The 23521-nt window shown below is 35.7% G+C and overlaps 10 protein-coding genes across 11 annotated transcripts; 7 read left to right on the top strand and 3 right to left on the bottom strand.

The window, feature by feature from the left end:
- Positions 1-1067: 1067 nt before the first annotated feature.
- Positions 1068-2484, top strand: LOC135798757 (segmentation protein even-skipped-like). Its single transcript, XM_065311703.1, has 3 exons — positions 1068-1305; positions 1374-1534; positions 1755-2484. The coding sequence occupies exons 1-3, from the start codon at positions 1167-1169 to the stop codon at positions 2391-2393; spliced, it is 939 nt and encodes a 312-aa protein (XP_065167775.1). The 5' UTR covers positions 1068-1166; the 3' UTR covers positions 2394-2484.
- A 2253-nt stretch (positions 2485-4737) lies between these two features.
- GluProRS (Glutamyl-prolyl-tRNA synthetase) lies at positions 4738-10764 on the top strand. Its single transcript, XM_065311781.1, has 11 exons — positions 4738-4954; positions 5038-5662; positions 5718-6037; positions 6095-6266; positions 6322-6555; positions 6612-7001; positions 7065-7269; positions 7331-7555; positions 7618-9450; positions 9510-10297; positions 10359-10764. The coding sequence occupies exons 1-11, from the start codon at positions 4918-4920 to the stop codon at positions 10660-10662; spliced, it is 5133 nt and encodes a 1710-aa protein (XP_065167853.1). The 5' UTR covers positions 4738-4917; the 3' UTR covers positions 10663-10764.
- A 94-nt stretch (positions 10765-10858) lies between these two features.
- On the top strand, positions 10859-12539 carry O-fut2 (O-fucosyltransferase 2). The gene is made up of 4 exons (XM_065311785.1): positions 10859-11088; positions 11144-11406; positions 11467-11701; positions 11765-12539. The coding sequence occupies exons 1-4, from the start codon at positions 10979-10981 to the stop codon at positions 12426-12428; spliced, it is 1272 nt and encodes a 423-aa protein (XP_065167857.1). The 5' UTR covers positions 10859-10978; the 3' UTR covers positions 12429-12539.
- Pldn (biogenesis of lysosomal organelles complex 1 subunit pallidin) lies at positions 12434-13212 on the bottom strand. The gene is given in 4 exon segments (XM_065311790.1): positions 12434-12706; positions 12709-12842; positions 12907-13017; positions 13070-13212. Coding segments are annotated over 4 exon segments (453 nt in total). The 5' UTR covers positions 13117-13212; the 3' UTR covers positions 12434-12545.
- Positions 13213-13304: 92 nt separating this feature from the next.
- Positions 13305-14194, top strand: LOC135798824 (26S proteasome non-ATPase regulatory subunit 9). The gene is made up of 4 exons (XM_065311789.1): positions 13305-13446; positions 13505-13604; positions 13665-13882; positions 13935-14194. The coding sequence occupies exons 1-4, from the start codon at positions 13339-13341 to the stop codon at positions 14145-14147; spliced, it is 639 nt and encodes a 212-aa protein (XP_065167861.1). The 5' UTR covers positions 13305-13338; the 3' UTR covers positions 14148-14194.
- An 85-nt stretch (positions 14195-14279) lies between these two features.
- LOC135798819 (dual specificity protein phosphatase CDC14C-like) lies at positions 14280-16328 on the top strand. Its single transcript, XM_065311784.1, has 4 exons — positions 14280-14900; positions 14953-15270; positions 15324-15453; positions 15509-16328. The coding sequence occupies exons 1-4, from the start codon at positions 14515-14517 to the stop codon at positions 16256-16258; spliced, it is 1584 nt and encodes a 527-aa protein (XP_065167856.1). The 5' UTR covers positions 14280-14514; the 3' UTR covers positions 16259-16328.
- Positions 16329-16537: 209 nt separating this feature from the next.
- On the top strand, positions 16538-17070 carry LOC135798827 (holotricin-3-like). Its single transcript, XM_065311793.1, has 2 exons — positions 16538-16687; positions 16758-17070. Exons 1-2 carry the CDS (start codon positions 16664-16666, stop codon positions 17001-17003), a joined length of 270 nt encoding a protein of 89 aa, XP_065167865.1. The 5' UTR covers positions 16538-16663; the 3' UTR covers positions 17004-17070.
- Positions 17071-17330: 260 nt separating this feature from the next.
- On the bottom strand, positions 17331-20826 carry Vps35 (Vacuolar protein sorting 35). Of its 2 annotated transcripts, none has more exons than XM_065311783.1 (3): positions 20684-20826; positions 20223-20424; positions 17331-20162 (listed from the first exon to the last, which is right to left on the bottom strand). In XM_065311783.1, exons 1-3 carry the CDS (start codon positions 20684-20686, stop codon positions 17935-17937), a joined length of 2433 nt encoding a protein of 810 aa, XP_065167855.1. In that variant the 5' UTR covers positions 20687-20826; the 3' UTR covers positions 17331-17934. The 2 variants fall into 2 exon arrangements, with proteins under 2 accessions (XP_065167855.1, XP_065167854.1); XM_065311782.1 differs by having other exon boundaries at positions 20564-20686.
- Positions 20827-21092: 266 nt separating this feature from the next.
- Positions 21093-21601, bottom strand: Sdhaf3 (Succinate dehydrogenase assembly factor 3). Its single transcript, XM_065311792.1, has 2 exons — positions 21431-21601; positions 21093-21369 (listed from the first exon to the last, which is right to left on the bottom strand). The coding sequence occupies exons 1-2, from the start codon at positions 21599-21601 to the stop codon at positions 21190-21192; spliced, it is 351 nt and encodes a 116-aa protein (XP_065167864.1). The 3' UTR covers positions 21093-21189.
- A 194-nt stretch (positions 21602-21795) lies between these two features.
- Positions 21796-23153, top strand: Atf-2 (Activating transcription factor-2). The gene is made up of 2 exons (XM_065311788.1): positions 21796-21937; positions 22003-23153. Exons 1-2 carry the CDS (start codon positions 21796-21798, stop codon positions 22806-22808), a joined length of 948 nt encoding a protein of 315 aa, XP_065167860.1. The 3' UTR covers positions 22809-23153.
- Positions 23154-23521: the final 368 nt, after the last annotated feature.

The raw sequence follows: 23521 nt of genomic DNA, 5'->3' as shown, positions 1-23521 counted from the left end.
CAGCGGCGCTTAAAAACATTGCTAATACAATACAAATGATTGTAATCGTCCTAATAATTCTAATACAATTTGTATTATGGAGGTTTTTTTCTTCTAGATTTTCTACCTAGTAATATTACTTTTGTATTTAATTTAAGTCCATTTGGATGATTACCAATGCAAAATGTTTTTATTTTTATTATATAGGTATAATCACTAGTATAATCACTTAAATAACTTTTTTGCAATACGTATTATTTGTTGATAATTGGAGTTGAAAATGTACCTATTTGTTCATATGACAAGTTATTAATTATTAAATTAACATTTTCAAAATATATTTATTTTTTAAATTGCATGTTTGTTTTTTAAGCAATTAAACAAAACGTGTTACAAACGTGTCATTTAAAAAATATATCAGAATACAATAAACAATCAATTCAAGAATTTTTTGAGGTACTTAATGATGCTAAAATATACATCAAAACATGCAAAAAATATTAAAAACAAATTAATTGCTATAAATAAATAATTATTATCTACCTTTTTATAAAAAGAGTAATAAATTAATGAATATCTTTTAATTATACTACCTAAGTATTAAAATTTGATAAAATTTACTTTTATATGAATGCATTTTCAATTATTTTAACTTAAATTTTACATTTAAAATTATAACAACAACATTTCATCACTAAAAACACAATATTTGTCGATTTTCGATAAATTCCAGATAGAAATATCAAAATCTATAGATGATATCCTCTACGGAAAGTCAAACTGGTCAAATTTTAAAGTCACTAACTTCACATGATCGGTGATAAAATCATAATTTGCGCCGAGGATTGCCGGGAATTGAGCTATGATGTACGGTAATGTACGTTATGGTTGACCGCGATGCTCAACGCGCATACTCACAGTGATAAGCAACTATCGTCTTTAAGTACAACGCATGTAAGCAGAATATTACCTGCGCGAATCACAGCGTCGGCCAATCGCAACGCTCACAGCCCTCTCCCCACACCAAAGCGCAACAGGTATAAAAGGACCCACAGGGGCGAATTTTCATCATTCCGCTCTCACGTTCAAGTTCATTCGTAGTCTGCTTCTTTCGTTCGTTTGGGCCGTGTTCTACCGCAAGTGCAAATAAATTCAGTGAATATCAACTCTTATCATAATCAACACAAATGGATACGTACAAAATGAAGATGTGCCAGGATACTACCAACAATAACACCAATTTGGTTGATGTGATTCCACCGCATTACAATCACCTTCCAAGTCCGCCGCAATCACCGGACGCTAATCAACATTCAAATTCAATCGGTGAGTTTTTAAATCTTGAAAATTTTATATAAATTTTTATCTAACTATTTTTTGTATTTTTAATATAGATATGCAACAAAATGAGCAAAATATGCGCAGATATCGCACAGCATTCACCCGCGATCAGTTGGCTCGCTTGGAAAAAGAGTTCTTGAAAGAAAATTACGTGTCGCGTCCAAGACGCTGTGAGCTCGCCGCGCAGCTGGGTCTTCCGGAAAGCACAATTAAGGTGTGTATAATACGATGCTTTTTGTTTCTACCAAAGTGTGAATCCGTGCGCCTCGTAATTCAATTAGCACCAGCGTGCTAAATGTGACTAATGTCGCTTTTTGAAAACCCGCGTAATATTAATGTTTACGCAAGCAGTGGCTTAAACCTAATGGACATAATCATCGCTTTTACGCGCATTTACGGCTTTATTTAATTTTCTGTTGTTTTTTATTGTTCAGGTGTGGTTTCAAAACCGTCGCATGAAGGACAAACGTCAAAGGATGGCAATCGCATGGCCTTATGCTGCTGTTTACTCTGATCCAGCTTTCGCTGCTTCCCTGTTACAAGCCGCTGCATCTACGTTGAATTATCCATCACCAACACCGGCGCCTACCCCTGCATATACTAATATGCATAGTTATTCACGTTTTCATCCGTATTCGCCGTATGGTGTTGGTATGGGTTCTGGAATGCATCATTCGATGATGCATGCAATGCCTGCTGCTACTCAGCTTAGTCAACTACCACAAATGCAGCAAATGCAACAACTGCCACAATTGCCAATGCATCCGCAGACTATTCCAGGATTACACATGGCGTTTGATTTTCCTTACGCTGCGCCTACTAAATACCCGGAGATGAGCGCGAGAGTTTCACCTAACTCACCGATTAGCAGCTCTGATAGCAGCTTGAGTCCGTCGCCTTCGGATGGTTTACTTATGCCTGTGCCTTTGAATGTTTCACCGCCGCCGACTTTTGTTCCTACTGTGCTTCCGCAAACACAAATCAAGGGGATAAAGAACCGAAATTATTCAAGCCTTACACGTCTGATGTTTAAATCAATAAGTTCACGCTCAAGTTTAAAAACTTTAGATTAATTAGTCAAGTTATTTATTGACATTTACGAAAATTGTGATTTTGAATTAGGATTAATTTTCTATTGTGACATACCTACATACCTACTTAATGACGAAGAATGAACAAATTATTGAAAATAGATTATTGTATTAAATTCTATGTATAATAGAAAGTGAAATTATTTTTGTATATATTATGCAGAATTTGTATTTTTGTTGCTTTTCATAAGGCATACTTGTTGAACAAAACTAAGAAATAAATAATTTATTTCATTTTATGGCAATCATTTTGTGTTAATTCGTGCTTTAATTTAACTTTTAGCTTTTCATATCCATATCACGGGGTATTCTACAAAATCATTTTTCCACAATATTTTGAGCCATTTTATTGATTCAATGGTTTTTGAATAATAAATGATTAAAACGGTTAAAATGTGTTATTTAACTTACTCTTACTTTGTTGCTAGGGAAAATTACAAATAAATGGATTAGATTTACAAAGTTTACACGCACGTACCTAATATTAACCTCAAAATTACAAGATTGGTTACCGGTCAGATCACGCATGCGTAACATATGTGAAGAGCTGGAAGATATGTTTTACCTTTTGTATACGGTTTAAAGTAGGTACATTTACTTGCCTATAAATAAAAATATTGGTATCTATGTATGTTTCTTTTCACTATTTATTAAGATATAACCTTTAAATTATTTTAAATCAAACATGTTGGTAGATACCTATAACTATTATAAAAAAATCTTTCATGGAATAATGTTTTGAACAATTCCGTCATAATCCATTGAATCATTGATTTGACTAATATCTAAATAAATACTTACCTAATTAGTGTTTTTATTGCTAATAGACATTGGATTAATTTGTTGTTAAAACCACAAAATACTTATTTATTCAATATTTGATATATTACAAACCAAACAGAAGTAACATCATAACAAGATTATCATGGAAACTGCGCACTCGCTGAGATTGCACCGTTTTGATTTTAGCTTTACCTATCACCTAAACTACGGAAATATGAAGAAAAAAACATATGTTCCTAATATCAATTCAACAAAGTAATGGAAGAAGCAACAAAAAATTACCCCAATAGAAAGAACTTAAAGAAGTCTTTAAAAACTAATTTTGTGTTTTATGACTACGGACGCACATTTGAAGCTCCCCATTAAACCGTTTGTCTATTCGAATTTATAACGGAGTTAAGTGGCGCTAAAAGAAAATTTCCGTAGCCAAAAAAGTTACGCACTTTGCCTTGTCAACTACACAACTAAATCAAAGCAGAGAAACGACTAGGTATATAATTATAAGTTGAAACAATATTTTAGCACTCAGCGATATGCGTATGTGTTTGTATGATTTATTAACAAGTGCATGAATAAAATCAGTAGCCGATTAATGTTCTGCCAACGTTATACTTTTTACACGCTGAAGCAATAAAACGCATCAAACGTTAATACTCGTATGTATCCGAATGGTTTGAAAACACTTTTAAACGCATTAAAAGAAACTAACTTTTTAAATGCGACTCGCAACCACTCAATTTAAAAATATTAATATACACTACTTCAAAGTGAAAACGCGTCGTCAGTCATTGGGTATAAATAGGTTTCTGAGTGCTTTTAACTTACTGAAACCCAACCAATAATAAAAAGATCTCCGCCGAGTAACAGTTACTGAATTGAGGGGAATGATCAAACGCTAATGTATAATGCTCACGTAGTCGGTAATACGTAAAATTTCTGCGGCGAACGTGTTAATTGCAGACCATGACAAATCATAACCAATAAATGAAGTAAATCAGTAAGGTTGGTTGTGTTTAGAGAGTTCGCCGCGTCGATTTACAACTTTTACGCATCGTTGATGCATTAACCGCATCGGCAATCAGGAGAGAATATTTTATATGCGCCCCACAAAACTGACACCGGTGGAGCAGACTGAAGTAGCGGCGGTGGTTGTTAAAAGTCCGAGACGAGTTCAATGGTAATCCATATAATAAACCGCCTCGCCGGGTTTTCAGTATGGCAAATTGGAGACATATTTCTACACAATGCCTTCAATAACTTCAGAGACCCTTTAGTTACTTTATAGTTTACGATTTAGAATTGCAAACTGAGCTCAAACAAGCCCGCAAGTTGAAAATTTCCAATGAGTTTAATTAACATATTCTTCTATATTATATTTGGTTTTGTAGATTAATTTTCTATTATTTAATTTGTTTTATGAGGAATTATTCGATTCTTTTAGATATTTGTTTAAAAATTTATAAAACTTCTGCTTGTAATTTTGAGCCTGAACACTAGGCAACTCAATATACACAAGTATGGCACGATCCCTTCCAATATTTCGTTGCACGGATATAACATTTCATCATCCACGTGTGATGTACATAAAGAGGCATCTGGTCTAATCGGCTTTTGCTTATCTTTGAGTGAAAAGTTGGCAAACCGGACGTTTCATCATCAGCATATTAATTGCAATCACATTGCGCAGGGAAGCAAAGAACGTGCGAACGTCACGTAGTGCGCTATGAAGTTAACCTGCTCTAAATCATCACCACCTTTGGGTAAGAATATAACATATTCAAATCTATTTTAAGAGATTTACCGGCACCGAACTTAATAATAATTTTTCATGTATTTCTATCAGGTGGTGTCTTGTTTGCATCTTATTTAAGCTCTGAATTCAACAATTCTATTGAAATATTTTGGGGCAATGAAACCATCATTGAGAACAATGACCAGAAACATTCAGCTGCATCCACAGCTGATGTCTGCAGGTTATTGGCAAGAAATACCAATGAAAAGTCTTTCTATGGAGCTGATGCACTGGAGAAAACTGAAGTTGATAGTTGGTTGACTTATGCTCAGGGTCCATTGCTTTCTAAGAGTGATTTTACTGGTGGTCTGGAGTATTTGAATAAGTCACTTGCTGCTGTTACTTATCTGGTAGGCAAAAGATTGACAATTGCTGATTTTGCTGTGTTTGCTAGTTTATATGCTAACAAACAATGGCAGGGTTTGTTGTCAAAGAAGGCTGCACCAGTTAATGTGAACAGATGGTATAATTTTATGAAAAATTTACCAGCAATTGCATCAGTTATTACTTCTTTATCAGAAGAAATTAAATCTGCTTTGTCTCCACCTATCTCAGGCAGACAATCTTTAGCCAATCAGAGTACAACTGGAGAAAGAGCCCAAGAAGGCAAATTTGTTGATTTGCCTGGAGCTGAAATGGGAAAAGTTGTTGTTAGGTTTCCTCCAGAAGCTTCAGGGTAAGATAAATCATACATTTTTTTACACTGAAACTAAAATAGATTTTAAATTTAGTTATTTGCATATTGGTCATGCAAAGGCAGCCTTATTGAATCAATATTACCAACAAGCATTTGAAGGCAAGTTGATTATGAGATTTGATGATACTAATCCAGCTAAGGAGAATGTGCACTTTGAACAAGTCATCCTGGAAGATGTGGAAATGTTGGAAATCAAGCCGGATCTATTCACCCATACTTCTCAATATTTTGATCTTATGTTGGAGTATTGTGAGAAGATGTTAAAAGATGGTAATGCTTATGTTGATGACACCAATCCAGAATTAATGAAGGAACAAAGAGATCAAAGGATGGAGAGTGCTAATAGGAGCAATTGTAAGTACATAATTAATTAATATTTAAATAAATTTAATAGCAATTACCTTTGTGTAGCATATGAAAAGAATTTATCAATGTGGAAAGAAATGGTTGCTGGAACAGCCAAAGGACAACAATGCTGTGTGCGTGCTAAGATAGACATGCAAAGTCCAAATGGTTGTATGCGCGATCCTACTATCTACAGATGTAAAAACGAAATTCATCCCAGAACTAAAGATAAATACAAGTATGTTTTTATTGTAAATTTTAAATCAATACTTATTTCGAATTGATTTTAATAGGGTGTATCCAACTTATGATTTTGCTTGTCCAATCGTCGATGCAATTGAAGGTGTAACACACACTTTGCGAACAATGGAATATCACGATCGTGATCCGCAATTTTATTGGTTTATCGAAGCTTTAGGATTGCGCAAACCTTATATTTGGGAGTACAGCAGATTATCAATGACTAACACTGTGTTGAGTAAACGTAAACTCACTTGGTTTGTTCAAGAAGGACTTGTTGATGGATGGTAAACAATATTTTCATCAAAAATCTATTTAAAAACTATAATTAAATGTTTTTTAGGGATGATCCACGTATGCCAACAGTACGCGGTGTTCTCCGTCGTGGCATGACTGTTGAAGGTCTTAAACAATTTATTATTGCGCAAGGTTCGAGCAGATCAGTCGTTTTTATGGAATGGGATAAAATCTGGGCGTTTAATAAGAAAGTAATCGATCCGATTGCTCCTCGTTATTCGGCTGTGGATGAAGATTATGTTCCTGTAATAATTGCAAATGTTAAAGAAGAAAAAGTTGAAGTACCTAAACATCCGAAAAATGCGGAAGTTGGTTTGAAGGATGTTTGGACCGGTCCGAAGATTCTGATTGATCGCGTTGATGCTGATGCGTTAAAGGAGAATGAAAATACAACGTTTATCAATTGGGGCAATATTATGATCAAGAAAATTAACAAGTTTGTTATTTAATAACTTCCAAACGATTAGTAACTAATTAATTAATTAAAAATTCAATATAGGTCTGGTGGTAAAATAACGTCAATTGAAGCCGCAACGAATTTAGATAATAAAGATTACAAAAAAACTTTGAAGCTTACTTGGTTGGCTGAAACATCGAAGGCTGAGTTTACACCGACGTGGTTTGTATATTTTGATCATCTTATGAACAAACCATTGCTTGGCAAGGATGAAGATTTCAAACAGTTTGTTGGTCATGAGACAAGAGTAAGTTTTATTTATTTATTTTATGAATAATGAATTAAATTGATATTTATTTTTAAAACAGCGCGAAGTTAAAGTTCTTGGTGATCCTGAACTTCGCAAACTTAAGAAAGGCGACATTATCCAAATCCAGCGTAAAGGCTTCTTCCGTGTTGATGTACCATACAAACCTGCGAGTGAGTTTACTGGCGTAGAGCAACCAATTATATTGTTCTATATTCCCGATGGTCACACGAAAGAAATGCCGAATGCCAATGTAGCTGCGTCCAAAGTTCAAACCACTAGTAAAGTAAGTTTTTAAACTTTAGTGAAAGTACTATGTAAATTAATATGTTGTATAATATCTTACAGAAAGACAACAGACAAGCCAGTCCTGCGTTGGCATCGAGTGAAAGTAGATCAGCGGTTGTTATAGATGCTGACATTACTAAGCAAGGTGATATTGTACGTACATTGAAGTCGCAGAAAGCCGCCAAAGCTGAGATTGATACAGCAGTTAAAACTTTACTGGATCTTAAAGCTGAATACAAGAAATTAACTAGTTCTGATTGGAAACCGGGATGTGTACCGGCTGCATCGTCAAGTCCTGCAGCTGGTGATTCTGGTAGTGGTGATCTTGATGCGAAAATTACTGCACAAGGTGAGAAGATCCGCAATTTGAAATCTTCTAAAGCCGATAAAGCGACAGTCACTGCTGAAGTGAATATTCTTTTGGCTTTGAAAGCGGAATATAAACAAAAACACGGTAAAGATTGGGCGCCTGGTGCTGCAACCACAACTCCACCGGTTGCAAATCAAACTAATTCAGAGGGAGATATTTTAAATCAAATTACAGTGCAAGGTGATAAGATTCGAGACTTGAAAGCGAAGAAAGCTGATAAAAGTGTGATTGAAATTGAAGTAAAATCATTACTTAGTCTCAAAAATAGTTACAAAAGTTTAACAGGTAAAGAATGGAAACCTGGTGCTGTCGCGACTACTCCTAGTGTAAATTCTGCTCCATCAGGTGCTTTAAATGAGAATGATCTTTTGAAAAAGATTGCTGAACAAGGTGATAGAGTTCGTCAGTTGAAGGCGCAGAAAGCTGTGAAGTCAGCTGTGGATATTGCAGTTAAAGATCTATTGAGTTTGAAAGCTGATTTTAAATCAGCGACAGGTAAAGACTGGAAACCAGATATGGCGCCAACACCACCATCAACCAATACAAATCAAGTTCAATCATCACCTGGTAATAATGATGAAAATCAAATTTTGAGCAATATTGCCGCACAGGGTGATGTTGTACGTCAACTTAAAGGAGCTAAAGCAGCAAAAGATTTAGTTGATGCAGCGGTGAAAAAGTTATTAGAACTTAAAGCAGAATTTAAAACAGTGACCGGTAAAGAATGGAAACCAGGAATGGTCCCGACCCCGACTTCTCCTGAAGTATCAAATACTTCTTTGGTTGTTAACACCTCAATGTCCGATCAACCACAAAACAACGATTTAGTTGATAAAGTCAACGCACAAGGTGAAGTTGTGCGTAGCCTGAAATCAGCGAAAGCTCCGAAAGCAGAAATTGATGCTGCCGTTAAACTTTTGTTGGATCTTAAAGCCGAGTACAAAAATACAACCGGTACTGATTTTCCTGTTGCGGGTAGGACTCCAACCAAACCAAAAGAGGCCAAGCAACCCAAAGAAGAGAAGGTAAAGCAGGCGAAACAAAAACCTGCACAAAAAGAAAAGAAGCCTGTTGATGTAGATGAAGCAGCCGGTAAGAAACAAACCCGTCTGGGTTTAGAAGCTAAGAAAGAAGAAAATTTAGCGGATTGGTACTCGCAAGTCATTACCAAAGGTGAAATGATTGAGTATTATGATGTTTCTGGCTGTTACATCTTTAGACCATGGTCATTTGCTGTTTGGGAAGCGATTAAAGATTGGTTTGATGCTGAGATTAAAAAATTGGGTGTTCAAAATTGTTACTTCCCCATTTTTGTATCGCGGTCTGTGTTGGAGAAGGAAAAGACCCACATTGCTGATTTTGCTCCTGAAGTTGCCTGGGTTACCAAGTCGGGGGATTCTGATATGGCTGAACCGATTGCTGTACGTCCAACATCTGAAACAGTCATGTATCCAGCCTATGCTAAATGGATTCAGTCGTATAGAGATTTACCGATTAAACTAAACCAGTGGAATAATGTTGTTGTAAGTACTGTTTTTCTTTTTTGTATGCAGTTTTATATTAATTATTTTATAATATACAGAGATGGGAGTTTAAACATCCGCAACCTTTCTTAAGGACACGCGAATTCCTTTGGCAAGAAGGTCACACAGCGTATGCTGGATTAGAGGAAGCTAAAGAAGAAGTTGCTGTTATTTTAGATTTGTACGCAAAGATTTACACTGATTTATTAGCTATTCCTGTGGTTAGAGGGCGTAAAACTGAGAAAGAAAAGTTTGCTGGCGGTGATTACACTTACACCGTCGAGGCTTTCATATCAGCAAGTGGTAGAGCCATCCAAGGTGCGACTTCTCATCACTTAGGACAAAACTTTTCGAAAATGTTTGACATTGTCTACGAAGATCCGGAAACACAGGAAAAGAAACATGTCTATCAGAATTCATGGGGTATCACGACACGTACAATCGGTGTGATGATTATGGTACATGCTGATAATCAAGGATTAGTATTACCTCCACGCGTTGCTAGCGTACAAGTCGTTATTGTGCCTTGTGGAATCACTGCCAGTTTGTCTGAAGCTGACCGGAAAAGTCTCCAGGCCTCTTGTGATCAACTCGAGAGTGATTTAAAGTCTGCGTCTGTTCGTGTTCAAGGCGATTATAGAGATAATTATTCCCCTGGATGGAAGTTTAATCATTGGGAGTTGAAAGGTGTGCCCATTCGGGTTGAGCTTGGTCCGAAAGATATGAAGAACAATCAACTCGTGGCGGTAAGACGTGATACCGGCGAGAAGGTGACCATCAAGCGTGCCACTGCCATTGAAGATTTACAGAAGATGTTGAGTGATATTCAAAGCAGTTTGTTCAATCGGTATATATTCATTGTTGTGATTTTACTTTGTTATCATTAATTGTTTGTGGTATATTTTCAGTGCCAATGAGGATTTGAAACAACATTTGGTTACTTTGAAGGATTGGTCGCAATTTGGACCGAATCTAGACAAGAAGAATATCATCATGGCACCATTTTGCGGTAAAACCGATTGCGAAGATAGGATTAAAGCGGACAGCACAAGGCAGGATGCAGATGCCGAGCCGGGAGCTCCGTCAATGGGTGCAAAATCTTTGTGTATTCCTGAGGAACAACCGGCAAAAATTACGCCACAAGATAAATGTATTCATCCTCAATGCAAAGACAAACCCTTGTTTTATACACTATTTGGAAGAAGTTATTAAGTGTTTGAACTGAAGTTTGTGTTTTAATTTTGCTTGTAACTTGATTCGTTTTAATTCAGACTATAAATAAATTTCAATAAATATAAAATAATAATAACAAAATTAGTTAGTATGTTTTGTGTCAACTTTGATTGAATATTTCAAGACAAAAGAATAAACCGAATAAGTTTTTGTGATTCAAATTTAGAAAAGCTGTTATAACCTATAAATGGTGTAAACATTTATCAAGTCCTAACAGGATGCTTTAATTATCTGTTAATAATACACTATTAAACCAAATGCGTGTGTCTTTTCTATAAAAAAAATATCGGTTATCATGTTCTACATTAAAATACTCTTTGCCATATTTATACCCAATGTTTTAATGTTAAATAATGAAGATTATTGTGATAAGAATGGTCTTGACTGTAATAAGCCAAATATTAGGTAAGTTGCATCAATTAAAACTAAAGAAAATACTGTTTCCTTATTTATATTGTAGATATATGTTTTATGATGTTAATCCACCAGAAGGTTTCAATTTAAGAAGGGATGTGTTCATGAGATTTGCTATTTTTGCCAGAAAGCTATCCAAATCTTCTGATCCCAAATTACACAATTTTCAATTAGTGTTACCACCATGGTCCAATTTGCATCATTGGAAACATACTGAAGAACCTGAACATTTACCTTGGTCTTTGTTCTTTGACTTGGGAAGTTTACAAAAGTTTTCTCCTGTGATTGAAATGCATCAGTTTTTTACAAGTATGTATAACAATTATTAAAATATTTAATAAAATAAATTCAAGTGAAATAATATTGTAGATTTAGAAAGAAATTATGGCTATGTTAGAATTGAAGATGTTTATGTGTTGCAACACTATGAAGACATGTTTTCCAGTGGAAAATTTGAGGAAAAAATGAATATTTCATCATGTGTCAAAGAACCCACAACTAATTTCTATTATTATCAAAATGTAACTTCAAATAACATTAGATGTTTATCATTTCATGGACATACCTCCCAACTGACAAAAATACTCAAGGAAACAAATGCTCAGTAAGTTTTTTTTAACAAAAGTTTGTGTAAATGTTATAAATATTGAGTTTATATTTCATATAGATCAATATATTTTGATCATGGAGAAGTCGCACTTCATGATCGCTTCGGTGACTCGATTTATTGGCAGTGTCGACGAAGTATGCGCTTCAACAAGGAATTGGTCCAAATTTCAAATGATTACCGCCAACGATTTCTCAACTCTACTGATATTACTGACAAAACTGAACTACCATTAGACTGGCGAGACGAAAAACAACACCGTGATGCGATTGGAGGTCCGTATTTATCTGTTCACTTAAGGCGACGTGATTTTGTTTGGGGTAGACCAAAACAAACGCCTAGTATTGAATATACCGCTGAACAAATTCGTGAAAAACTTATGGAATTGGCATTAGATACTGTTTTCATTGCTACTGACTCACCGCCGAACGAATTCGAAGAACTGAAAAGTTTTCTAACCCCTGACATTAACGTATTTCGTTTTAAACCCAACAAAGAAGTTAAAAAGCGTTATAAAGATGGCGGAATTGCGATAATTGAACAAATTATCTGTTCTCATGCGAGATATTTCATTGGTACGTATGAAAGTACGTTCTCGTTTCGTATTCAGGAAGAACGCGAAATTATGGGTTTCCCAGAAGAGACTACTTTTAATAGATTATGTGGTAATGATGAGAGTGAATCATCATGTGAGAAGACAACAAAGTGGAAAATTGTTTACTAAGGAAACAAATTTATAAAGTTTTTTTATTGCATAACAATCACCACAATGTGTCAAAAATGTGCCATTATTAACCAGAATATAAGTAAACAATTTATATTGTATCAATATTAATAGAGTTCAACTTGGTTTGCTGCTACTTTTACCAATAAGTTCTTGTTCTCTCTTTAAATCAATCTCTTTCTGTTGATTTTGCAAGTGATCAAGTTTCTCTTTGTGTTGCTGAAGCCTGAGAGCTCTCTTCTTTAACTTTATATTTTTGTCATGCAGCATTCTCATATCTTTTTGATATTTACTAGTTTGTTGTGATAAGTGCTGATGATGTCAAACATTTTCTGCAGTTCAACTGAGTTTTGCGTCCATGACACTTTTAGATTTTCATCATGTAGTTGTTCCAGCAACACCTCTTGCTTCTCTCTATAAGAACAATTAATTTTGTTAATTAACTACAGTGTTATATTATTTAAATAAGTTTATTTACAATAATTCTCCAAGATTGTGTTTGGTTTGTTCTAATGGAGGTTTGAAAATCCCAGTAAACCCAGTAGTCAGTTTAGTTATAACTTCATCAGGAAATATCTCTTTGTGGTTACTACAATTTATGTAATTAATTAAATTAGCTTGGTATTAATTGTTACACCTACTTTTCGGTTTTGTTATCATTATTATTAGTTTGCACAGCCTCAGCCATTATGGACGAAATTTATACGTTGGTTTAGTTCATTGAAACGTAAAATTCAATAGTAATGCAGAAATTAAACAAAAACTACGGGGTACGTTTTTATCTTGTTATCATTTCTTGTTTACGTTTTCATTTGACGTATGCAAGTTTAAACCTAACCTAATTTTATATCAAAACAGAAATTCAAAATTACTTGTCATCCATCCATTGATTTACAAATAAATTACAATCATGAACGAGTCTTCTCGTAAAACTGTTCGTGGAGAAGTTCTTAAACTTATCGAGCAGAAGGAACAGTTAGAAAATGAGATTAAAGAATTACAGAATATTTTAACCAAGGTATTTTACTCAATCAATACAACTTATTCATATATCTGTAAATAAATTGTTATTTTAGAATAATGTTGGAATGGATGAACCTTTGGTGGATAATGAAGGGTTTCCACTTGCATCTGTTGATGTCTATCAAGTCCGACATGCAAGGCAGTTGATAATTTGTTAGTTAACATAAACTAGAATAAATAAGAATATATATTTTAATTCATTGATTATTGCAGGCAAACAAAATGATTATAAGGCAATAATGAAGCAAATTGAGCAAGGCATTGCACAGTATTATGATAGTCCACCTATGGATACATCAGATCTCTTAGCTGCAGCACTTGAAGAGATGCAAGCCAATGTAAATCAAGTTAAACATGAAGAACCTGTAGAACATGTGCAACCATTTGCATCTGTGAATATTGTTCATGAAGGATCTCCTGCTGATGCTGCTGTATATATACACATATATTTATTAACTCATTTTTACATATAATGTATTTCAGGGCATTAAACAGGGGGACACTATTGTTGAGTTTGGTTCGATAAATTCAACAAATTTCAGAGGCATTGAAGACATTGGATCAGTTGTGCGTCATTCGCATGGCAACGCAATTATTGTTAAATTGAAGAGAGGAGATCGCTTCCTGCGTGTTCAATTATTGCCTCGGGAATGGAATGGTAGAGGATTACTTGGATGCAATGTTTTGGCATTATAAATTATTAATATTTCTTTTGTGAAATAAAATATATTTCTTTTTGTAAATCTATGTTTTTGAATGTAATAGACTTGTTACCAAGGATTAAAAACAAAACAATGTTATCAAATGAATGGTGCCCTGTCAAAATAAACTATGGCTTGACATTTTTGCAGTCATTGCATATCAAAATTCAAAATATGAACAAGATCTTCCAGAAAACACTTTTGATTCTTTTGGCATTCTCGATAAATTACTTGTTGCATTTTCTAACATATGTTACATTTTGTAGCGACAAGTGGAAGAACTGCTACGTCTTGAATCAATGCGTTAATTAATATCCTAAATTAACAGCCCCGGCATTACCTGTCATAGCAACGTGCATGAAATGGATAATCGCTGGAGTCCCGAAATTCAACATGTAGCCGAGATTGTTAAAGGCAAGCTATATTTTGCCGTCACATACAACGACGAAGTGGAACCGATTAAGAACACTTTGGATATCTTCCACTTTAATGTGGATGACGAGTATCAATATTTTAACTACTACAATGATTTTGGCCCTCTGAATGTTTCCTGCTTGTACAAATATTGCCTCAAGTTGCACTCTTACATGCAACATTCACAACTCAAACGGATTGTGCATTATACCTGTAGTGATCCGGATAAACGTGTTAATGGCGCATATTTGCTCGGGTCGTATTGCGTTGTGTTTCTGAGCATGGAACCAAAAACAGTCTATAAGAAACTAATGGACGCTGGCGGAACATTCAAGTAACTTTGCGTTTAAATGTATATTAATACTATTTAATTAATATTGTTACAGGCAATTTGTTGATGCATCGCAAGGGACATCAAGATACACTCTAAAACTTATTGAGTGTTTGCAGGGCATTCACAAGGCATATATTCTTAATTTTATCAAGTTTGACGATTTTAGTTCGTCCGAATACGACTTATATGACAAAATACAAAATGGCGACTTTAATTGGCTCGTGCCAAGAAAGTTTTTGGCTATGATTGGACCTTTAGACAAAGAAGTGACGCCTAATGGTCACGCGCCTTCGTTTTACATTAAATATTTCTTAAAAAATGACGTTACAACTGTGATAAGACTTAACAACAAACTTTACGATTCTTATGTGTAAGTTTCTTTATATACATGTATATCTATCATTTATTAATTGGATTTGATAGGTTTACAAATGCAGGGATAGCCCATTACGATCTTTTCTTTCCGGATGGTACCACACCTCCAAAGCACATCCTGTTGAAATTTTTACAAATCGCTGAAAATACAAGTGGAGCGATTGCTGTTCATTGTAAAGTGCGTATTGGTACAAATACTTTATTAGATTTGATTTAATATAACTTTTTTATAGGCTGGTTTAGGAAGAACTGGTTCATTAATTGGAGCATATATCATGAAACATTACCAATTTACTGCGAAGGAAGCAATCGCGTGGATGCGAATGTGTCGACCAGGCAGTGTCATCGGACAGCAACAAGGTTGGTTGGAGAAAATCGAGCCGTGGCTCTGGAAAGAAGGTCGCCAATACCGTTCGCAACAATATGGCGACGGTGATAAGCTTCCCCATCACAAGTTTGGCATTTACAGCAAGACGTGGCAACAGAATCGTAAAAAACATCTAATGAAAGTACACAAGCGAGCGATGTCTGAAGGCCCAAACCGCAATTCAATGCAAGTAGCAGATGAGGTAATGCGGGTAAAAACACCAGATGGAAATATGTCGAATTTAGCATCAAATTCTGGTATAAGCAACAAGGAGAACCTTGGGCCACGTCGGTGTGGACAACAAAGCTACTTAGACGCGAGAACACAAGGTGACAAATTGAACGAAATCAAGATGCGGGCATATTATAATTCGTACGTGTCCAATCACTCAAATGCGTGTTATGGTCGAGACGTCGGCTCACAAAACATGTTGGCAAATGATCAAGCATTACTTTATATGCCTACACAACCACTGCGACCACCTGCATATCGTGGTATTCCTAATGTAGCATCCTATGGCACTAATGCCAAGATAAAACAATCAGTAGGAAGTGGCATGTACGGACATGCATCAAGAGCAAATAGAGTAAATATGTATGCCGAAGCGGGAAATTAAAAGAAACGAGGAACACGTCCTTAATTTCATGTTTACAATTAAGGTACATTAAACTCATCATTGCAGTAAAGTTTCATGCGTTTGATTCAAAACAAAACGTGTTATTATTTGCATATCAAAACGGTTATTCCCCGTTTCGTAAATTCTTAGAACGCGATAAACTATATATCTTAAAATGTGCTTTTTGTTTCACATTTACTTGTCGGTGTTATTGGATTCACGTAATCTGAGTAACCTATCACTACAGTTCAATAATTAACAGTTTAATACTGCATAAAATGTTTACTAACAAAATTGATGGAACTGATGATTTAGTTAGTTGTATGCGTAATTAGTGTAAGTATAAATAGTGTACAAATTACAAACATACAATCAGTTCGTAAAGAAAAACACAAGAAATTCAAAATGGGCAAAATGTTGAAGTTTATGGTATGTCTATTCCTTAAAATTATATAATATACATTATTACGACTGTTTTTTTAAATGGTTTTATGTTTAGATAGTTTTGGCAGTTGTTATTGCCGTAGTGCATTGTGTCCCATACGTAGGTGGTAATGGCGGAGGCCATGGTGATCATGGAAATTTTAATGTAAGCAGTGGTCATGGTGGTGGACATGGAAGTAATCATGGAGGCAGTGGAGGCCATCAAGGAGGTGGCGGCAGTGGTAGTGGGCATGGACATAACCAACATGGCGGTGGTAGTGGGTCAGGTGCGGGAAATGGTCATGGACATAATCATCATTAAATTAATTTTGAATGCAAACAATTGTAACGCTTCATTCTACCAAACAATAAATATACTGACACACAAATTGTACAGGACTCCTGCCCTTAGCTTCACTTTTCTACCACCGATTTTCACATGTATATGCAGCTCACGTCCAGTTTACCATCACCACTTTTGGCGGGTTCCTTGCAAATATAAAAGAACAACACGCAGTAAGTCCAGAGCTTAGTTGTGGCTGAATCGTCCAGTAGTCGCAGATCTTTAGCTCTTTTGCATCTAGTCGAAACGCGCAAGTGTCCTTTATGTCGTTCACCCACCCACCACTATTCGGAATAAATCGCCTCATTAACATCTCAAAACAATCGCAATCGTTTATTTGCTCTAAATGAACGGCTAAATTTATATTAACATGGATTCATGGTCAAACACGTGTGATCAATTAATTAATTAAATATATAATAATAAAGAATGCTATAATTGCAAAAACGCTTGTAAAGCTATCTATATAATATGTATAAAGTACATACATTATAATGGAATATTAGGTATAGACTTATGTGACTCAAGCTCAAGATCATGTGTTCCAATTAGAATATCTCGGTGCGTCGTTTTTCATACAGGTTGAAGGCATTACCAAAAATAATCGCCACATAAAAACACCTAAAGTTATACATATCAAACTAATGCTAACAACGTGAATGGTTATTGCGTAACTCCTGGAATAATACTCTGGTTAATGAAATTGTTATTTGAAGTGTTACGTCTTCAACCTGCAGGTAAAAATCGCGATTCAATGGTTTGTATAAAACAACGAAATCATCTGTGTACATAATTATTCCTCTAACATCAGTTTCTTTATATATATTTACACAATTAGCGCCCTGTACTGTTCAGCCAGTTGTTTTGTTTCTTTTTCCATATGCGGATCTAATTAATGTTACTATTTCCATTACTTTTCTATCTCTAAACCCTCATATGAAACCCCTTCGGCGTCGGTATTATCAGTCCGCGCCTTTAGATGTTTAACTGTATTGTTGAAATGCTTCGTAATCTGTTCGGTCTCTTCCGATCCATCTAAATTGGGAATCTCTTCCTTAATTTTACTTATCAACTGGTTTAATATCTGCACGCTGACTTGATCATTACCATTTTCGAAGAAATAAATGTAATGATTTAACAACTCGACAAAAAGTTGCACTTGCACGCTTACATCCATACATTGATTGGCAATTCGCACTCCTTTCTTTAAACATTCGACGACGCGCTTGCCGTTACGCATTTCCTGCTTGTTTGTCGCTAGACTTTTACCGCTCCAAAATAGATGCGAGCATGTGGCTACGCCACGACATTGATCCGGCTTCTTTAATAACTTGGAAGCAGCCAATGCGCATTGTGTTATCAATGGATCAGCGTTTTCTTCCGAGAAACAACTGATTTTTTCTAATGTGCCAACGATTAGCGTAATGGCCGCCAACTGGGCTTTCGAGTCGGATATTTCATCTTCGTACAAACTAAACGCCTGCGACATGAACTCATACGCAACCGTTTCGTGATTATCGAAGCCGATTTGATCAATAGCCAGCGCACCTTGCAAGAATAAACGTAATGGCAGTTCAGCTAATTCAGCTTTAACCAATGCGGAAATAGTTGAGTGACAAAATTGGAAAATCTTCTGGCATTTCTTCTCCCAAACTTCATCTTCGCTCTTGATATCGCGATATTTAAACGCCAGTTGAAAGGCTTGAAAGACCAACGGAGGTAGAGTATGTTTAATTCGCTGTTGTCCACCGGCACCTAAGATTTTCCTCGCTGTGTTCAAAATTAAATATTGTTGGTCCGCAGAGTCGCTTTTGAATTGATGGATCAGTCTTGCCAACAAGCTTTGCTCCTCCGCTAGTTCCTCAGGATCAATTGGTCCGCGTGGCTGGTCGCTTTGATCACTGACAAGCGTAGCAACCAGACTCAATGCCTGTTCGACGCCATCTTGCGTAGGTATAATCGTCTCGCTATCAAGTGTATTGTTCAATATGTACATACTCATCGATTTCCTTCCATAATAATCCAAATGTTGCATCAGTGCGGCATAATGGCGCAATTTCAATACAGTCAGAACATTATTATAGTGATCCACAGGTATTTTCAACAATTTCGCCAATTCTTTTGCGACCATTGTATTATTCTCAGATCGTTCCATGCCAAACAATTGAAACATCTCGACACTGTTGAGCATTACCTTATCAATGTAATCCACACGCTCCGGATAACATTTGAGCGCAAGATTAACCAGCGCAACCTGTAACGCAACCATATCCTCCGGTGGCAAGTATTGTCTCGTTGAAATAATTGATGATATCTGCTCGGAGAATACCTCAAACAGTTGTACATCAGCGGGAAATTCTTGATTTGTATCATTACCGCTTGTCATTCCAACACCATCGGTTCGTTGACTGTAATTCGCCAGACGCTCCATCATACTAATAACAATATTTTTAACATTCACTCCGGACTCTAGTTCTGCGCATGATTTCAAAAACGGATTCAGGGTTTGAATGTGAAATTCGTCAGGAAACACTTGAATAATGCATTCCATTAGATATTCCTGTGCGATTGCGTCCCTGCAGCTGACGACTTGTTCCAAAATTCCCGGCAATACAGACTTCTGGTACTTTTCTAGCGTGACAGATTCTAATTGACTTAGACGTACCAAATTCGTCCCGACTAATATACGTAACTCTTCACGTTCGCGCTCGCGATGCTGGCGTTCTCTTGAATGCCCTTGATGCTGCATTCTCACCCAAAGTTTGTTCATCTCTGCAAAGTTCATAAGAACAAAATCTATTGAATCTTTGACTGTACCCTCTGGAGTGTCTTCCATGGAGTCTGGTACATCAGGCAAGACATTTCTGGTGCACTGTAGTAAATAATTTCTGAGGAACAATCCTCTTAGTGGATGTTGAACACCTCTGCACATCTCAACAAGATCCTTCAATAGATCTCTTCTGAATGATGGATTCGTCTTGATGTAAACCAATCCAACTGTGATTAATAGATATAAACGAGGTACTATATTCCCAGCATACTGCACTAACTCATACAAATCAGCAACTTTTCTGCCTTTTTGAAACTCATCAGTGAGGAATAGCTCCATGTGCCTTAACTCATCAGTTACAGCCATATCTGTAAATCACATGATAATTTTAAATAACTATTTTAAAATGTAAGTAATAAATAATTTACATAATTCATAGTAGCTTTTGGGTGATAGCAGTGAAGTCCTCAGTTCACCCAGCATGAGACTGGCTGTCTTGAGTGCATCCATCAACTTCTCCTTGTCCAGGCATCTCTTCATTTGAAACGCCTGGTTTTTGACGATCGCCAGCGCTTCGTCGAGCAGTTTTTCCTGCTCCTCGACGGGCGACGACTGTTGCGGTGTCGTCGGCTGCATTCACATGAAAAAAAACACATAGTTGTTATCAGACGGGTTTATCAACTAATCGCAACTAATTAGAAGGCAGTGTCCAACTACTAATTGACACCCATGTCTAGGTTATCTCATTGCGAACGATGAGATCATTTACCGATATGTGGCTGGAAAGGTGCGCATAGTTAACGTTCCAGTTGTGATTTTGAAACGAGCTCATCTTTTCGCGAACATTTGAACAGTGAGCGACGAAAAGCATTAAATTGTACACACTTACCATTTTCAGATGTCAAACACAGTGTTTTTTTGCGCGAACGCGCGGCGTTGTCACGTCGTCCGTCGGCCGCTGCTGGCCACTGCCTTGTCACAGGAATGTAAGCAGGAGAAGTCAAGCAAGCACAGGGTCATCGAGAGGCAATCGCTAAATGAACATAAATCAACAATTATTTTCATGATATCAATCCTATATGGAGTATTAAGTTGCATAATATTGAAAGTTTTTTAAAACCGTTTTATTTTATCTTTTATTACAGTTAGCACGGCGATACTACGCAAATATGTCATCTAAGTAAATATTTAGTATAGATTAAGTTATCAGACGAATTCAGGTACTTTTTAATTTATGTTTACTTAATGTTGCTGAAATAATCAGAAGTTGGGTTAGGATGTTAAATATAAGGCAACAATGCATAAATAATAATTTATTGATGTGGCTACCTTGCAAAACAAGAATAATTAATATACAATTTGCACTAAATGTATAAATGCTTTATAATTGCTGCATCAACTTATTTTGCTACCATCAGGTTCATTTTTTGCTGCTTTCATCAACTCATGCAGTTGCAAAACTTGTTCCTCACTGAACCAATCCAATTCCTTCATGTTCATCTGCCTGCCAAGTTGTCCTTTGCCTGTATTTGGTCCTTTTACACCAAGTTGATTAGCTATGGTCACTGCATAATCCTGAAAATGATGAATGTTCAATTAGATTTTTATTAATCACACGAAATTTGTATATAGTTACTGTCCACTGATGCATAAACACCATTGCCTCCTCATTTGTGCATTTTTTGTGTAGTTTAAATTCACTTTTTACATAATTATCACCTAACACTTGCATCTCCAATGGTAGACCGCGATGCAAACGTAAAATAACTTTGTATAATGATCGTACATGCTGCACGTGCGTCGTCATTCTTTTAATTTGTTTGCATTTAATGGTATATTAATAAGAAGTGTAAATATTTCTGTTTAGCAGCTCTTCAACCTAAAGTTGTGCCTCGGGTAACCGTCAATGTATGGTCAAAACCGTATTTTGTCATTTAGGTTATGAAATGTTTTGCTTTTTATTAAAAGATCGTGAAAAAATAGTTCTACGAAAGCATTAAAATGAACTCAAGTTCACAATTTGAAGCTACAGGTTCTTCCAGCACATCTGCTGAATGTAAACAAGGCATTAAACGAAAAATGGTTCATAAAAATATTAATTTGAATTTGAATGCCATTACTGATACTCAATGCACATCCTCAGGTATACAAATTATTAATAAATTATTAACTGAAAACTAATTATTGAAATACTCATCATTTATATAGATCATACTCCAACACCTACAAGATTCATCAGAAACTGTGAAGAACTAGGTCTCTTCCAAGATTTGCAGAATGTAAATCCATTTGAAGAGGGTTTCAGAGAAGCACTGAGCAATCCAACAGTAAACAATAAACTGTGTCCACCATTATCAGCTACAGATAGTAATAATGATGGCACTCTGCATACACCTAAGATTTTACCACTTATTTATAATGCTTATTCATTGCCTGAGACAACTGAAGAACCCTCTAAATTAGATAAATCATTCAGTGATGATGATGCTGATCCTGACTTTAATCTTAAAATAAGTCCAGATGAAGATGAATCTCACAATAGTGAGAACTTGGCCTCAGAATCAATTGATATAACCACTGATAAAGATGTAGAAGAGGTGCAGGATGCAAACAAAACTCAACAAAACTCAGTCAGTATTAAACTACCTAGAAGCTCAACTGAAAGGCGTCGTGAAACAAATCGAAATGCAGCGCGAAGAGCATACAAGCGCCGATTAGAAATCTCACAAGAAAAAGAAAAAGAAAGAGAAATGTTAATTCAAGACAATGCACAACTAAGGCAGGAAAATGCATTGTTATCAATCGAAGTTAAAAATCTGCGACGACAACTACGGACGATTTCTACCAAAATTATTTTAGGACAACACATAAGTGCACAATGCGAAAAGAGTATTGAAGAGTCAACTATGATAGAAGAGAGTGTGGTTTCCGAGGTGCCGGCTAGTACAGCAGCTACACCCCATACAAAAAAACATAGAATATTATTGCCGAAATTACCTATATTTTTTAAATGATCTTCCAGTCAGTAGCTACTAGCAATACATCACATGTCATAAGCAATATTTTGCATATTATACATAGGTACATATTTTTATTTTTAATATTTTTGGACTCAATTTTAATAATTAAAATATTAAAACATTAATAGCATAATTACTTTATCTGCATATATTCAGTGTCTGGCATCAATGCAGAACTATATTTTGCCTAATGTAAGATATTTTTTAAACTAAATAATTTTAATGTTTCTTGTTATTTTTAAAGGTTTTAATGCTAGTTTAAACTGTAAACATCAATGTTTATCTTCGAGCGTGCAAATGAATTGTATCTAGACAAGAAAATAGACTAATATTTGCAAATTTCCAAGATTTTGAAATGTATAGTCACATCTATAGTTCAACTTGGTTGGTTGATTTGTATTAGTTCTAGACGCTTATGACAGAGGGCGCTACCAGTACAGTTTCTGTCATTTTTTTCAATACATAATTTAGTTAGTGAAGAAGTTTGTTTTGCAAAATGAAGTCGTCAACGAAGTCATTTAAAGTATTTTTGCGATTATTTAGTAGTGTTTAATAGTATTTCTATCATTGCATCATTTGCATTGCGCATTTGTTTATAAATAAACGTTGATTGAATGCGCGAATCAACGAGGAACGCAAAACCTCCGAAATGATTTCATCCAGCGCGCTCGCTCCAGGTAGGTACCGATAACCTTCCTCCGCGCCGC

This window comes from Atheta coriaria, unplaced genomic scaffold (assembly GCF_025399875.1).
Source record: "Atheta coriaria isolate IRGN ID8LTWV9N9 unplaced genomic scaffold, Caltech_Dcor_3.1 hic_scaffold_9_pilon, whole genome shotgun sequence".
In the NCBI taxonomy this organism is placed as follows: Eukaryota; Metazoa; Arthropoda; class Insecta; order Coleoptera; family Staphylinidae; genus Dalotia; species Dalotia coriaria.
This window is presented reverse-complemented; position numbering and strand designations above follow the sequence as displayed.